Source organism: Gymnoscopelus microlampas, assembly GCF_963454915.1.
Source record: "Gymnoscopelus microlampas genome assembly, chromosome: 10".
NCBI lineage: Eukaryota > Metazoa > Chordata > Actinopteri > Myctophiformes > Myctophidae > Gymnoscopelus > Gymnoscopelus microlampas.
This window is the reverse complement of record NC_139947.1, coordinates 40,198,541-40,215,667: the sequence shown is the minus strand read 5'-3', so window position 1 is coordinate 40,215,667 and position 17,127 is coordinate 40,198,541. Positions and strand designations below refer to the sequence as shown.

The 17,127-nt window shown below is 47.1% G+C and overlaps 1 protein-coding gene across 1 annotated transcript; it reads left to right on the top strand.

Moving 5' to 3' along the window:
- Positions 1-9,911: 9,911 nt before the first annotated feature.
- On the top strand, positions 9,912-12,914 carry LOC311054220 (serine/threonine-protein kinase ULK1-like; the record flags this gene model as incomplete). Its single annotated transcript, XM_084070098.1, has 1 exon — positions 9,912-12,914. One exon carries the CDS (start codon positions 9,912-9,914, stop codon positions 12,912-12,914), a length of 3,003 nt encoding a protein of 1,000 aa, XP_083926224.1.
- Positions 12,915-17,127: the final 4,213 nt, after the last annotated feature.

Below are 17,127 nucleotides of genomic sequence, written 5' to 3'. Positions count from 1 at the left end.
CTAGAATCCCATCCTTCAATTATTATTATTTTGTTTACTTTGTGTCTTCAGTGTTTTCAGGTAGGTACAGTAATTTGCATCATTTAGTATAAAATAATGACTTCAGCCTTTGGCCAGAAGGTCATGTTGTCAGATGGTTACTAACAATCATTGTTTTTTTCGGCCCTTAACCATAACAATCTCCTGTTGGCGGGTCAGCAGTGGCGGCCAGCATCTCTCTCTGCTGGCTGCCAGCCTGCCTCCTCCCTCCTGCTCCATGTCTGACAGGAGCCTCTGTGTCTAGTTAGTCCTTATACCCCTGTTCCCAATGTTTCCTTGCAAGTTTGTTGTGAAATGTTGTGTGTTTTTGACTCCAGTTCCTTGAGTGTTCCTTGTGGCTAGTTCTCTTGAATATTTCCTTGTGTTCCTAGTGTTCCCAGTGATTTAGTTTGTATTCCCTAGTTCCTGTTGTGTTTGTGTTATTAAACACTTTTGAATCAATCGGGGAGCCTCATCGGGGTGAAGCCTTAAAATATGTCTTCTTGGTAATTATATTGTACTTGGTAGTTGATGTCTTTAGTTCATTTGAATTAGTTTGTTTTGCACACTAATTAAACACACACACACACACGCACGCGCACACACACACACGCACAGGTAACATGAGGACGTACATCAACAACCAGACAGCATTGATTGGGCTCTCTGTGGGGACCCTGGTCACTCTGTGTGTGTGTGTGTGTGTGTGTGTGTGTGTGTGCGTACGTGCGTGCGTGTGTTGCTGTAATCACAATCTCCCAGCAGGACTATGACAGAATTATGGTACGTGCCTTTTCTGATTGAAGTGTTGATTATTACAACCGCCCCCCACTGTTTTATAGTGCTGATAACATTTGTACAGACTTTGTACTGCTTTTTTGTTCTTCTTCTTTTTTTGTACACTGGACTTCACTACTTTTCCTATGGGTATGATATCATAAACCCCAAGGTACATGTCAAATAGTTGGAAAAAATGTTAATGGAGCAATGTTAAGTGAATCAGCCATGGGTTTCTAGACCAACTTCTTTTCGCCTCCTTTGGGAGGCGATTGAAATGGTACCCTCGCTGACAACAAGACAATTATTCTGACTTTGTTTTTGGTTTATGGAGGAAGCACTCTATAAGCCAATTATTTGCTGTGTGCAGCTACATCTGTTGCACATCAAGCTAATCAATGCACAATAAAAAAAAAGCCATCCCCACACACACTCAGAGTCATGACAGCAATATCCATCTGTCTCTTGTATCTCCTCATTTCCATGTGGCAGCATCCACCTAATGATTAGCAAGCAGCTTGACTGTAGTAAATAACTAGAGGTTACGAATGTAACCCCGGTTTTAGTAGGTTTGGAGTTTACTACTCACTATGGGATATCAGCGCCCCCAGGCGATGTACAGAGCAACACACACGCTCCCGATGCCAATTCACTGATTGGCTTAGGGTATGTCACGAGTCCGGAAGACCCGGGAGTACAAAAGCTCCACGTGACATAGGCTCTTCCTCTTAACATTCACCTCTCTGCATGCCAAATGCGCACAGAAAGGGGTGTCTGGTGAGTAGTAAACTCCAAACCTACTAAAACCGGGGTTACATTCGTAACCTCTAGTTTTACCACGGTTTTCCGTTTACTACTCACTATGGGATTCATAAACCCCCCTTGAGGTAATGAGCCACACAACCCTGACAGGCCCGCACGCCCCTCAGCCCCTAGGTCCCGCCCACACGGACGTGACCTACGGCCCCACGGGCGCCCCCAACCCACCGGGCTGGGGCGCGGGATAGATAATAAAGACTAGGCCCTGACAGGCTCCAGAGTCCGCCTATTTACTAACAGGCAGACACAGGCCTGCCTCATAACTCAATATGAGGAACAGGGCCCCATCTCCTGGGAGCCAGCCCAGCTGGTCTCATGGAAACCCCAGAGGAAGTCGAGAGATAGGGAGAAAAGCCCCAAGCCTACTCCCTTCCCTTCACTGGCCTGGAGGCATCTGCTACGCCTAGGACCGCGCGCGCCAAAGACGCCGCCGCCACGTCCAGGCTGTAAAAGGCCGCAAAAGTCGAAGGAGACGACCAATTTGCCGCTGCACAGATCTCCTGGATCGAAGCTCCCTTGTAGAGAGCCCAGGACGTAGCCTTGCCTCCAGTAGAGTGGGCCCTCAGACCCCCCGGGACTGGGGCCCCACTGCTGACATAAGCTAGCTTAATGGCATCTCGGATCCATCTAGAAAGCGTTGTCTTAGTGACCGCCTTCCTCTGAACCCCCACGCCAAAAGAGACAAAGAGTTGCGTCGATGAACGATTGGCCGCTGTCCTCTGACAATAGAGCTTCAGGGCTCTCACTGGACAGAGACAATGCAACCGCTTATCCTCCGCCGAAACGAAGGGAGGCGGATGAAAAGCCACCAACTCAACCGGGTCTGGGGCCACCACCCCGGTCTTTGTAACGAACGTCAGGTTGGGTTTAAGCAAAACCCTTCTGTCGTTGTTCAGGAACTTCATGCACTCCGGACTCACCGAGAGCGCGTGCATGTCGCTGACCCGTTTAGCCGTAGACAGGGCCACCAAGAGGACCGTTTTGAGACTGACGATCCTCAAATCAGCAGACTCAAAAGGCTCGAACGGGGGACGGCACAGTGCATCCAGCACCACCGTCAGATCCCAGACTGGGAACAGTGGCCTGTTAACCGGTCTAGCTCTCCTGGCGCCGCAACCGGCGCACTAAGGGATGCTGGCCCACCGTCTTGCCATCGAACGCCTCGTGGCAAGCCGAAATGGCCGCTAAATACACCTTTACTGCTGAGAAGGATAAATCCCGGGCTAACCTTTTTTTGTAGAAAGTGAGAATGCTACACACCGAGGCCTGGAAAGCCATCACCACCGGTGACTGCTCCAGACACCAAGATGCGAACATATTCCATCTAACATCATAAGCATTCCTCGTGGACACGGCCCTCGCGCCCTGAATGGTAGCCACCACGTCAGCGGGGGGGCCACACGAGCTCAAAATTGCCCTCTTCACGGGCCAACCCACAGGTCTAGGTCCTGAGGGCGTCCGTGGGACACCTCGTCCCCTCCCTGCCGCAGCAGGTCCACGAGGACAGGGAGGGCCAGAGGCACGTCTTAAAGGAGCGGAGTTATCTCCGATCTCCACGTGCCCCACGCTGGGACCACCAGCAACACCGACAAACCCAGGAGTCTGATCCTCTCCAACGTAGGAAGGATCAACTCCATTGGCGGGAAGGCATAAAGCAGTTCGCTCGGCCAACTGTGTGCCAAGGCGTCCATGCCCATGGAGCGGTCCCCCGCCTTCACTGAGAAAAAACGAGAACACTTCGCGTTCTCTTCGGAAGCAAACAAATCGATCTGGGGGCGGCCGAACCTACACCAGATTTGGTCCGCCACTTTCGGATCGAAAACCACTCTCCGTAACGGAGACCGCCTCTGGACAGCAGGTCCGCTCCGCGGTTCTGGAGGCCCGGCACATGAGACGCCTGTATGGATGCGAGTCGTGAGTCGCACCATAGCGTCATCTGCGTGCTAGACCGTCCAACACGAAATCACAGCTCCTATACTGACCCCCTGGGACAGAAAGGTTGCTCGTGACCATGGTCTGAGTGCCTCCATGCACCATGGAGACACCGTCACTGAGCGACGACCTGAGGTGGGCGGGATCCGAAGAGCCCTCAGCCACCTCTGAGCAGGTCCCATGTAGAGCCTGCCTTAGCGGATTAAGTGAGTGGCCGAAGCCAGAAGACCCACCGCTTAAAAGCATTGTTTGTAAGTAACTTGACGCCCCTGGCGGAAAGACCTCACAAAGCCAAAACGCTGTCTATCCTCTCCTTGGATAGGCGTGCCCTGAGCGTGTTCGAGTCCAGCGAGATCCCCAAGAAGGTGGCCCGCTGGGACGGAACCAGAACGCTCATCTGGGCGTTGATTGTGAAACCCAGTGACGTCAGGTGGGAGATGGCCACGGTCGTGTGCCGCGCCACCTCCCCCTCCGAGCCCGCGGCTATTAACCAGACGTCGATGTAGGTCGACAGACGGATTCCCTGTCTCCGTAGTGGGGCAATGGCCGCATTGGTACACTTTACGAACACCCGCGGGCTCAACGACATACCAAAAGGGAGAACCATGTACTCGTACACTTCCCCTTTGTAGCCGAAGTGCAGGAAATTTCTGTGTGGAGGCCAGATTGGAACGTGGAGGCAAGCAACCTAGAGGTCGATGCCCGTCCACCAGTGCCCCTGACGTACCGTTCGCAGCGGCTTCACGGTCGTCAACATTGAAAAGGAACCCATTAGGCACTTGTTGAGGCCCTTCAGATTCAGAGAGGGCCGTACGCCCCCCCCCCCCTTTTCTTCTCATCAGAAAAAAGTTTTGAACAGAAAACCCCAGTTGGTTCTGATTCGTAGATATTTCTCTGATGACGCCCTTGCTCAGGAGAGAGGCCTCCTCTCTCAGAGTCAAGGCTGCTTCTATCTTCCGCATGAGAGTGAAACACTCGTCAGACATAGGAAGTAACACAAGGCATATGGAAAACACACCAGTGCAACCACAATGTGTTGTTGTTGTTGTTCAGGGGAGCTGATCAGTACAACCACAGTGTGTTACTGCTGTACTGAGCTTAACCAGTAAAAAACACAGTGCAACACTGATGTACTGGGAAAGTAAACAGATTCGGATTGCAACCCTCCCAAAAGCTGCTCACCGAGCGAGCGAGTCGGGAGGGGGCGCCGCTGTTATCAGTCCCGTGGACAACGTGCCCGTTTCCACTGGGACCGATGACGTCGCCACGCGGTCCAGTGGACTCGTACTGTGGCGTCCGCTAGTGTCTACCATGCTGTGAAACAGGCCTGACAGGCACAACGGCTCATAGGAGGTCATCGACCCGGGGACCCCCAGGGACCCCTAGCGTCGTGACCTCCTGACCGAGACTGGATAATGTGCTTGCGTATTTTAGGACATTGTTAATGGAACAAAATAAAGCACAGAGACAGTATAAACAACATAAACAGTTTCAACATACTCTTATGAAAAACCCTTTATGTGTGTCTCAAAGCACAATGTGCTCATAGGAGGTCATCGACCCGGGGACCCCCTGGGACCCCTAGCGTCGTGACCTCCTGGCCGGGGCCGGACAATGTGCTTGTGTATTTTAGGACATTTTTAATGGACCAAAATAAAGCACATAGACAGTGAAAGCAACATAAACAGTTTTAACATACTCTTATGAAAAACCCTTTATGTGTGTCTCAAAGCCCAATGGGCTCATAGGAGGTCATCGACCCGGGGACCCCCTGGGACCCCTAGCGTCGTGACCTCCTGACCGGGACAGGATAATGTGCTTGTGTAATTTAGGACATTGTTAATGGAACAAAATAAAGCACAGAGACAGTATAAACAGCATAAACAGCTTTAACATACTCTTATGGAAAACAATTTATGTGTGTCTCAAAGCACAAAGTGCCCATAGGAGGCCATCGACCCGGGGACCCCCTGGGACCCCCAGCGTTGTGACCTCCTGACCGGGGCTGGATAATATGCTTGTGTATTTTAGGACATTTTTAATGAAACAAAATAAAGCACAGAGACAGTGTAATCAACATAAACAGTTTTACATACTCTTATGAAAACAATTTATGTGCGTCTCAAAGCACCCGATGAACCGGAGCCTCCATCGTGGTAGTGCAGACAAAGGGCTAACTAGCTTAGCTTGTAAGCTCAGCCTAGCCTAGTCTAGCCTAGCTACAGGTCGCTTTAAGCCTTTAGCTGCTACCTGAAGCTGTTTGGCTAACCAAGAGCTATGGCCACCGCAGCGTTGTTTTTAGGGGGGGCTGGCTAAGCGCTGCACCAAAACAACACTGCTCTTTAACTGTGTCGATGTTAGTGAGGCTAGTTAGCCGCCACGTGAAACAACAGCAGCCAGACTGGAGGCTATGCTAACCTAGCAGGTACCATAGCTGGTGACGGCTAACTCACCAGGAATGAGGAGACGTTGACATCCGTTTCCATGGAAACAGGTGACGTCGACACCTAATCCACCGTTAGGGACAGTGAAGGGAAGTAGCGCTGGTCCTGACGGTAAGCGCGTGGGGGTCACGTGACTGAGTACGGAAGCATCCCACGCTGCTCCCTTGGTGTTTACAAAGTCCGTCGCCATCTTATCTAGGCCCCTTGGCCTGGCTGGAGGAGGCGACGGAGCCGCCTTCCCTGAAGGAAGCGCTCTGTCGCCCCCCAGAGGCTGGCGTGACACGGTACTCGACAGATTGTAAACACAGCGGGTCACTGGGTCCGACCCTTGACCCGGCGGCCATTTGTGAACCCTCCGTCCCACAGTGACGCTCTGGCGCCCCCTAGTGGACAGAGAGTACAAACCGGCGTGGCCGGGCTACCTAGTTTAGCTTTAGCTTAGCCTAGTTTAGCCTTTAGCTTAGCCTAGCTTAGCTTATTCTAGCTACAGGTAGCACTTAGCTTTCAGCTGACCAGCTAGTAAGCTTTACATTACCTGCATTTTATTCAAGCATGTCTACAATGTATCCCAGCAGCGTTTGGAAAGTCGCCAAGGGACAGTCCAAGCGCTTTGGGCTTATAAGGGGGGGTCATCAACACGGGGACCACCTAGTGATCCCAATGAGTCGATGCCCCCCGACAGTTGTTGAAAACAGGCAGAGAAGTATCCCATTAGTGTCTATCATGATGTCAAGTCAGGCCTGACAGGCACAATGGGCACAATGGGCTTATTAGAGGAGGCCATCAACGCCCGGGGACCCCCTGGGACCCCTAGCGTCGTGACCTCCTGACCGGGGCTGGATATTGTGCTTGTGTATTTTGGGAATTTTTAATGAAACAAAATAAAGCACAGAGACAGTGGAAACAGCATAAACAGTTCAACATACTCTTATGAAAACGTTTTATGTGTCTCAAAGCACCCGATGAATCTTTTCGCGGTTGCTCTTCATCCAGGAGCTCTCACGCTGGATGTCGGCGTATAGTCTCGTCCTTCGTGGTACAGACGCCGGCCAGAGGAGGCTAACGAGCTGGTGTTGTCCTAGCGAGCAAGCTAAGCTAGAACAGCGCTGCTAACAACCTGTTGCTTAGTGAGGCTAGCCATTCGTTGAAACCAGCCGCCACAGGATCGAGGATCTCTTCCTCGGTTGAGGCCTCACCGTTGTCTCGTCTAGTCCAGCCGACCAGGGTCCTAGCCCTGACAAGCCGAGCGTTGAGTTGAGGAACGGTGAACATCGCGCAGTTCGGGCACGCATCTGGCTCGCCCGGGTGGGTCCCGGCGCAGAACGCGTGATCGACCCCCCAGCAGTGGATGCAGACGCGGTGGGGGTCGTCTGCGGCGACGAGGAGGTCGCTTTCCGCGAACCCGCCACTCCTCGGTGGTTCCATCTTGGTCCTCGGTCTGGGAAAACAACAGGCTAAAGGCCTAGCTAGTAGCCTAGCTCCTAGCGTTAGCCTAGCAACTCGGTTAGCTTACATAGCCGCTAACCGGCGTTTTTTCAAAACAGACCAAGAATGAATGAAAACACTTAGAAGATAATTCAGGAAAATTTTTATATAAGTCTCGGGAGATGACTTATAAGTAGCAAGATTTTTCCCGTGGGGAATACTCCTTATTCCCGCTTTGGGTTACGTTGAAAAAATCTTTATACTTAACTGTTGTGTGTGATAGCTGTCTGCGCATTCGCATGCAGAGTGGTGAAAAGAGGAAGAGCCTATGTCACGTGGAGCTTTTGTACTCCCGGGTCTTCCGGACTCGTGACATACCCTAAGCCAATCAGTGAATTGGCATCGGGAGCGTGTGTGTTGCTCTGTACATCGCCTGGGGGCGCTGATATCCCATAGTGAGTAGTAAATGGAAAACCGTGGTAAAACTGGAATATAAAGGGGTAAAAGACAGATCCTGCTGTCATGATGACCCCTTGAGTGTTTGTGAGAATGGCTGATTTATCCTCGGTGCATTGAATTAATTTGATGCACAACAGGTGTGTAGTCACACCCAGCTCAGAGTCTGATTGGTTTAACTGCATAATTTGGCCATCAGCATCACCCATCCTACACACAGAGAAAACACACACATTTCCACACTAATGATATCCCTAGTTTATATAAATGAGTCTGGTTTGCACACAAATGGAAACGCATACTGTACACAATACACATACACACACATTCATCATTGAGATCATCATTGAGCGAGCGTGGGTGAGTGTGCTGGAGTGAGCCGAGAGGTTGTTCTTGAAGTTTATTAAATGAGAGAGAGAGAGACGACCCTGGGCTGTTCTTTAATGAGGGAGAAAATGAAAGCAGAAACATTGAGAGGGATAGAAAGAAAGTAGAGAAAAGAGAAATAACAGAGAAGAGACAGAAAAGTAAAGGGGAGAAAGGAAGAGAGAACATGGGGACATGGGGAGATTGTGAAAAGAGAGAGAGACTCATTTCCTCCAGGAATATAGGCAGAAAGAGGAAAGGGTAGAGAGAGGAAATGATGAGTGACAAGGAGAGCGGCCCTCCCAACCAATGGAAACGGCCCATCTAAATACCCATCCTCTTTATTGTAATGAATATTTTATTTCTGTTAATGTCTGTGAGATCCATCATGGATCTCACACACATGGATCATCCATGCCCCACTTTTAAATGTACACATTTTAAAAATAAATCAAAAGTACAATAGAGATTTGGAGGGGCTAAAACGTTCTATAACTCTTTATTTATTTATTTATTTTATTTTTGATTTTATATTTACCGGTACATGTATTTTACAAATGCAATTTGTAAAATACATAAAAAAATAAAAAGTAAATCCCTGTTGAGCACCGATGAACCCTTCTACCTTCAACTGGCTGAAGCGCGCTGGACGTCTCTTACAGATAATAAAACAAGTTTTAATTGTATTTAAAGGCCAATATTTCTACAAATTGCTACAAAATCTGTGACAGCCAGTCATTTTAGGGATAAACAAGAAGTTGAAGGGTACATTTAGGTCTGATAATGATGTACCATGTATGATCAAATCATGTATAAAAACCCAGCCAATTTAACATTGAGGTGCTCACAAGGTTTTAGGTGCCCACTGGACCTGTATCCACACTGGTACTGTAGGCCTAGTACAGAGGGTCTTTTTTTTAGAACATCCATTTCGCCCATACAGTATATCGGTATGTCACTGACATAACCATAAACAAACTCAGTATTCCATGCTCCATATATGGGCATAAAAGGGACACAGGTAGACAGACACATACAGAGATCTCCATGTATAGGCACAAAAGAGGGACACAGACAGTCTATAGACTCTGACTATAGACTGGAGGAGACAGCCCTATCGAAGGTCTTGAAGGGCGGATCCAAAGCCTTGCGCTCTGCCCGCTTCCTATTGCTTCACCAATCTATGTCCCCATAGCGGCCTGAAGTTTGAACTAGTTTTTTTAAATAATAGCTTAAACCGATTAGTTTGATTAACTGTTGACCCCTTCACTAGTGAGGTACCCATTATCAGAGTACTGGTGATGTAGCCGTGAAAAACTCCATATTTGGGTAAGCTGACATCATATTGTTGACATCGTATTGAGTAAGTGTGGAACTCCATATTCATATTGATGACGTCAGTACCCAAGATGGAATGCAAGAGTGAATGACAGATGGACACCCACACACAGAGAGACTTTAGCTTTATTGTCCACGATGGGGGTTACCAGCCACTCACTTTCTTTAGGAGCCCTGCCCAACTCCTCGCCCATGGCGAGTTGACGCAGCAGGGGTGAACTTCATTGCTGCTGCCCCTTGAGGAGAAAGGAGCAGCACCCATTAATTAGGGTAACCTGCAATTTGCTGGTCATTTGACCAAGTCATACTAGAAACCAAGAGCAGGCCTGTAAGAGAATGGAGACAGTGGGGAAATTTCAGTTTAGTTGGAAGGACTTGATAGGACATGGCGCATTTGCTGTTGTGTACAAAGGCAGACAAAAAGACAAGCAGGACTTGGAGGTGGCAGTGAAATGCATTAACAAGAAGAACCTGTCCAAATATCAGAACCTGCTGGGAAAGGAGATCAAAATACTTAAGGAATTAAAACATGACAACATTGTCACACTGCTAGACTTCGAGGAAACTGCCAGCTCAGTGTACCTGGTAATGGAGTACTGCAATGGTGGGGACCTGGCAGACTATTTACACTCCAAAGGCACCCTAAATGAGGACACTATTAAGGTTTTCCTGCAGCAGATGGCAGGAGCCATGAAAGTCCTACATGCCAAAGGAATCATCCACAGAGACCTTAAACCACAGAACATCCTGCTGTCCTGTCCCCCAGGTCGCAAGTCTCATTCCAATAACATCTGCATCAAGATAGCTGACTTTGGCTTTGCCAGATATCTCCAGAATAACATGATGGCAGCAACATTTTGTGGGTCTCCCATGTACATGGCCCCTGAAGTCATCATGTCAGAGAACTATGATGCAAAAGCTGACCTGTGGAGCATCGGAACCATTGTATTCCAATGTCTGACTGGGAAGGCACCATTTCAGGCAAGCAATCCCCAGGACCTTCGGCTGTTCTATGAGAAAAATAAGAATCTCAGCCCCAACATTCCCAGAGAAACATCGTTCCACTTGAGCCATCTGCTGCTGGGACTGCTGCAAAGAAACCACAAGGACCGCATGAACTTTGATGAGTTCTTTAGTCATCCTTTCCTGGAAGCCAGCTCGTCCTTTAAAAAGACTACTCCAACTGGGACCATGACCATGACATGCTTTCCAAGCTCTGCATCGGCCAGTTCTTGTAGCAGTTCCTCCAACTCCCACCTTGCCTCACTACCGCAGTCCCTGGCTGAGGTTCAGCAGCTAGGTGCCAAGGCGCTGCCCTCCTCCACCTGGGAGGTAACCGGTTTTCTCTCGAAGGACTCCTCTGGCAGCGGTGGTAGCAGCAAGAACTCGTCCTCTTGTGACACAGATGACTTTGTTATGGTTCCCAAACACTTGCCCACAGATGAACTGACCTGTGAGAGTAAATTCTTGCAGGACAGCCTGATGAATAGCGTCTCTCTGCTGACCTTTGCTGGTCTGTGTAGCCAAGCAAAGACTCCACCACACTCTGCTTACTGCAGTGACTCTTCTGTAAGATCCAGTGTGGCCTCAACCAGTTACTATGGTGGTAACTATACCAACTATGGCCAGTATGAACCTATCCCAGTTCCCACTCAGGTACAGAACTACCAGCGCATGGAGCAGAACCTCCATTCTCCTAAACTGGATGAATTGCCATGGCTGTCAACCCCAGTGCTTCAATGCAACAATGGAGGCTCTTTGGGTGTTGCAAGAACCGTGCCATTCCCTCCGTATAGTCAAGGAGCGTCAACGACCGCAGGCTGTCGCAGACTGTCGCTGGGAGGGGCCGGATCCTTTCAATTACCCAGACAAGCTCTTCTGTGCCCTGATCCTCTGCCTACTCAGCAGGGCGAACTCGCCGCGCAGCTCCACAGTCACCCCTTTCTGTTGGAGTGCACCAGCGCTGGTGCCAGGCAGTACATCAGGAAGCAGAACTCAGACCCAGTGGTGGCTTCTCAGGCAGACATGAGGGCTGTCCGCCCTCTTCACTCCTCCCCCAGGCTCAGTGAGCTGATGCAGCACAGCCCTCTCCCCACAATCCAATGCTCTCCTTTTTGGACAATCCCCTCATTTGAATTCCCGAATATGCCCAGCTCCCCCAATCTGATGACCTTTCTGTCCCAGCCTGGTTTCCCTGACCCCTCTGGTACTAGGCCAGCCTCCACAGCACCCAGAGTTCCTGGACACCAGGCACCCACACCGACCAGTCAGTCTGCTCACTGCACACCCAGATTTAAAGAGGAGGTCAAAGGCTTTGGAATATCTGAGAGTGCAGGTCATCCGTCCGTAGCTGACCACGGCAGTACTGAAAACCTACCCTCCAGATCCATAGATATCGCAGCAACCCCAAGTGGCTCCAGCAGCCCACCACAGGTAGTTTTCACTGTCAGCAGCTCACCTTACAGTGGAAGTACTCCGCCGCATACCTCCTGTCACATGAGCCAAGGGGGCTCCTTCGCCACCAAATATGCCCAGACAGTGAACTACCTGGATGGCTTCAAAGTTTCCTCCAGTCCTCGCTATAGTTTAACTAGCCCCATCACAGTCGCTATGGATGGTCTTGGAACATTTGAAGCTCCTGAGCTGCCTGAGGAGACTCTGATGGAGCAAGAACACCAAGAAGCTCTTCAGAGGTTGCGTTTCATGCTTGACTTTGCTCATTGCCTGATGGAGGTGGCCGGAGCCCAGGGGACTGAGGTCATTGCAGATGAGCAGGATGGCACTCATCCCTCCTTCATCCTCCAGCAGCAGAGTCTAGTTGCAGACCAGATAAGCTCACTTAGCCGAGAGTGGAGTCACGCTAAACAACTGCTGCTGTATCTCAAGACTGCAGAGCTCTTATCCACTGCTTTACACATGGCCATGGAATGGATCAAACAGGAAAAACTCTACCCATCAGCTACTGTCAGACAAGTGGTGAAGAAGCTAAACGAAATATTCAAGTCAAGCGTTTTGTGCTGCCGTTTGCTGAACGCCCGATTGGAGAGCTTCTTCTCCAGGAAGCACCGTCTGTTGGACAGCATCAGCTCCATCACTGCAGAGAGCCTGCTGTTTAGCCACACTATGCAGATGATTGAGGTTGCTGCACTTGATGAGATGTTCCACCAGGGCGAATCATCTGTACTGCACTACCATAAAGCTCTGTTACTTATGGAAGGCCTGTCCTTGCTTCTCACTGAGCAGGGTGACATTCTCATCATTAACAAATGCAAGGAGTGTATTAAGCATCGCCTCACTGCTTTCCAGTCAGGAGGACTATGTTTGGGGGTTCCACACTGAAGTTTTCACACAGACTATCCTTGGGGTTTATAATAACAAAACATATACAATAGTGCTCAAATATCAACACAAGTACAACACTATCTTTTTTGTGCACATAAGCCAAAACAAAGGACTCAATTGGAACCTCGTTGAGGTTATTATAATGAACTAAAACTAACCAAATAATGATTACAAGATGCTAAAAAATAATACAACTTGTTTACAAAATGAACTAAAACAAATTCAAATCAAAGAGAAAATGGCCTTAGTTTTAATCTTTATTTCATATAGCCCTAGTGTTTTGGGTTCTTTTTCCAAATTTTCTGCTGTGCCACTTCTGTGAGTGCATTTCTGACCTTTTTGAATCCTGCCTTTAAAATAGGTCCTACCCCATATCATATTGTAAAAAAAACTAAAAATAGAGGTTTTGTGATTAATTTGTTCAAAAACATATATTTTATATTCGGAACAAGGTCGACTTTTCACCATGAATTAATGCAACCTGTATGAATTTGTGTAAAGACCTAAAACTGTGAAAAACTAAACAAAAAATAAGGCAAGCCTTTAAAAAAACAATACACTAAACTAGTTATACCACTGTACAGACTATTTAAAACTAAACTGAATTAAATAGAAATAAAAACGAATTAAATGGTGAATGAATGCATAGCTTGATCTACAAGCTCACAACGCCTCGCGCTGCAAGGTGTTGTGAGCTTGTAGATCGTCTATTTTCACAAATGTAATGTCTTTCTTATATTATTTGACAATTTGGCCAATGTTTGACCAGTTTTTATAGTATAGCTTGTTTATTACTTTTGATGCCGTAATGGTCTTTTTTGTTTTTATTTTGTTTCAGGTCATGTATGGATGATTGATACTGTTAGAATAATGATTCTTGATTGCCTGTGTCTATGATGATGCCTTTGTAAGTGTTTCTTTGATGTGTCTGATGCTGTTGAATGTGTGATGCAATTTTTTGTTTTTGTTTTGTGTATGTCCGTATGCCCATATAATGTGATTACAGAATGAAAATGGAAATAAAAGTCAAGTGCAAAAAAAAGAAGGACTTTATAAGGTCTATTCTTTAAAAAAATATATGTGAAAATGTATGAATAATGAATTAAAACAATTGAAATTATGTAAAATTGTATTGCTTATCTCAAACAATTGTGATTATGTAATAATTGTGACCTCCACTCATTGCAGGAGTTAATGAAAGCAGAAGGAGTAATGTCTGATTTATTCTTGGTTCTGCATTGTGTCGCTCGCCGAAAACCTTTTTCGATGTTCGACACTGGCGCGCAACTAAGTATGAAACAGGCTTAATAGATATGAACTGGAAGCTCTTTGAGTCAAATGTAACCAAATCTGTTGTAGTTACAAATGGATAAATCAATACTGTGGGTTTTTACTGTGTAAACAAGCTGAACTGAACAATAGATCATGCATTATGGCATATTAACATAGTAGTTTCCGTAATAGATTATTGTTCAATTTGGCAAAACAATACTTGAATAACAACCCTGCATGGTGCCTGAACAACAACCCTGCATGGTGCCAGATCAAATAATGAGGCTGATCACAGCATCACATTTAGATGCTTAATTTAGAAAGGAGAGTGTAGAGAGAAAAGAAGGTGACTTTGAACCACATGCACCACAGGTCTCCGCTTGGAAACATTTATGTGGTTGATGCACTATCCGTTTACCCACCCACTCATCTTCTGCGTGTGTTTGCATGTGTGTGTGCGTGCGTGTGTGTTGCTCTCCCAGCAGGAGTCCTCCAAGGTGTTTATAAGGTGTTGTGGTACTGGTACCACATCCGATTCAGCCAATATAACTTCATTGTGCATTACACATGGAGTACCGACTCTCAGTGGCCTCTGGAGGTCAGGTCAGGCGTGTGTGACAACAACACATTGCACATACAGCACACGCACACGCACACACAGAGTCTTAGGAGAATTCAGGTCAAATGGAAATAGAAATGAGGGAAAGAGATGGGTGGAGGAAGACAATAGAGAAGAGAGTGAAGACAGCGGGATAAAACACACACACACACACACACACACACACACACACACACACAAATCCCACTGGTTGAAATAACCTGTTAAATATGTAGGCCTATTCATTATTAACCCACAATGTATACAGTATACAATGTTACTCTCTTTGTACTTGTACAATGGGGATATTTTATATAGTTGTCCTGTTATCTGATTTTTTATTTTTTTTTATTCTCTGTTCTTATGACTATTTTGTAACTGCAAATTGTTGTAGCTTGATCACAAAAATAATCCTTCATCATTTACAAAGTCTGCACTTTGTGGGTATTTGGTGGTTGGAAAACAAAGCTAGAAAAAAACATGATTCACTGCAACACTGCTACAGTATACACTTGCAGAATGTAATGAGCCTTTGCTGACATTCTGTCAAAACGACCTTCCACAGAACAATTGGAAAGTTGTGTACAGAGTTGTGTACAGTGTATCAGTTTTGTGGTGAATCATTTTCTTTTTCTCTATCCACTATGAAGTAGTGCCTCGTCATTTAAATAACAATCAACAACATAGTATGCAGCAAACTTCAAGATTTCGTTTTGGTTTAACCTAAGTTGAAAAGAAGACTAGGTTTGCCGTCATCTTTTCAACTTACGCTAAACTTCAGTGTTTGGTCTGTAGTCCACTTCACTTGGTCAGAAGAGTTAGGTTAGGTTTGATATTGCACATTCCCAGCTGGCACATTGCTGAGAAATGTCCTGGCTGATTCCCTTAACATTGCTCCTTGAAAATGTTTTCAACTATTTGGCAAGACCCTTGGGGTGTACAATTTCAAACCCCTAGGAAAAGTAGTGAAATCCTGTGTAAAACAAACAAACAAACGGAAAAAAAACTTCATGGGATTTTGGTGGTTGGGAAACAACGCTCAAACACTGACAGTATCGCCCGTTTTTAGCGTGTCCGCTAAAAACATTTAAAATAAGGCAGGCGTGTTGTCAGAAACAACCCTGAGCCCTGTGAGGCACCCCAGAGTGAGGCATTACCCGAGTGAGTCTCCATGCGAAGCAAAGCCTAACCCTAACCCTCTTAAACATACTGTAACAGAGAGAGCTCCTCTGTTACTTACTGTATGTTTGAGATAACCCTCATGTATTGAATGATATTTGCACAGCACATTTGCACTTTTAGCATTTTGCACAGTTCACCTTGCAGTGTAATATGGAGAGTGCAATATGTTTGTAGTGTGAGGTTTTATTGTTGAGGTTGATTGAATGCTCAACAGTACCTGTGTGTTGCCAGCATGATTGGGCTGGACGATATCTGGATAACGGAGGGGTGTGTTTGCAATTTCTAATATTTATGTTGTAGTAGAATCATTATTGGTGTAGTTAATGGAGTTTTGATAGATGTTATGAGAGTTAATGTTATCTGTATTTATGTATGTGTATTATTCGATAATCTACCCCTTGACATGGTTGAGTCCAAACTATTTAACTCCAGCTGAGTATAAAAGGCTGCCAGCCACAAACACACTCAGTTGGTGGTAGGATGAGAGCTGGACACCACCATGTCACCTGTGTGGAGAGCTTCCTATGTGTTCATGTATCTTTTGTATTGTTGGTGAACAATCAGAATAAATACACCTTTTTGGTTGCACCCTATCAAGGCCTCTGTACTAACTCCAGCCGCAAGTCGGGCATTCTAACACATACTTTTGGCAGACTTTCGTATTTTCTCATAAGTCATATTAGAAAGGTATATGAGAAAGCAACCCTTCACTGCACATTCAAAATTGATTTTTCAGTGACATGTGACTGATCTCAGAGCTGGAGACATTAAAATGCATTCCGGTGCCTCTCTAGATGGAATACATTTCAGCTCCAGAGCTCCTTTCAGGGCAGAGAAGGTTTGTCAAAGTCAATGATGGACAATGCCAGGGATGGATGGTGTGTGCGTGCGTGCGTGCGTGCGTGCGTGCGTGCGTGTGTGCGTGCGTGTGTGCGTGTGTGTGTGTGTGTGTGTGTGTGTGTGTGTGTGTGTGTGTGCGCGTGTGCGTGTGCGCGAGCGCGAGTGCGTGCATGCGTGCGTGCATGCGTATGTATGTTTTTGCATGCATGTGCGCCTGTGTGCGTGCGTGTGTTGTGGAGTCTTGCTCTTGAACCGCCAGAGCATTTCCACAGGGTGATCCTGCTGATGAGCTGGTGAGCCTGCTCACCCTGTGGACTG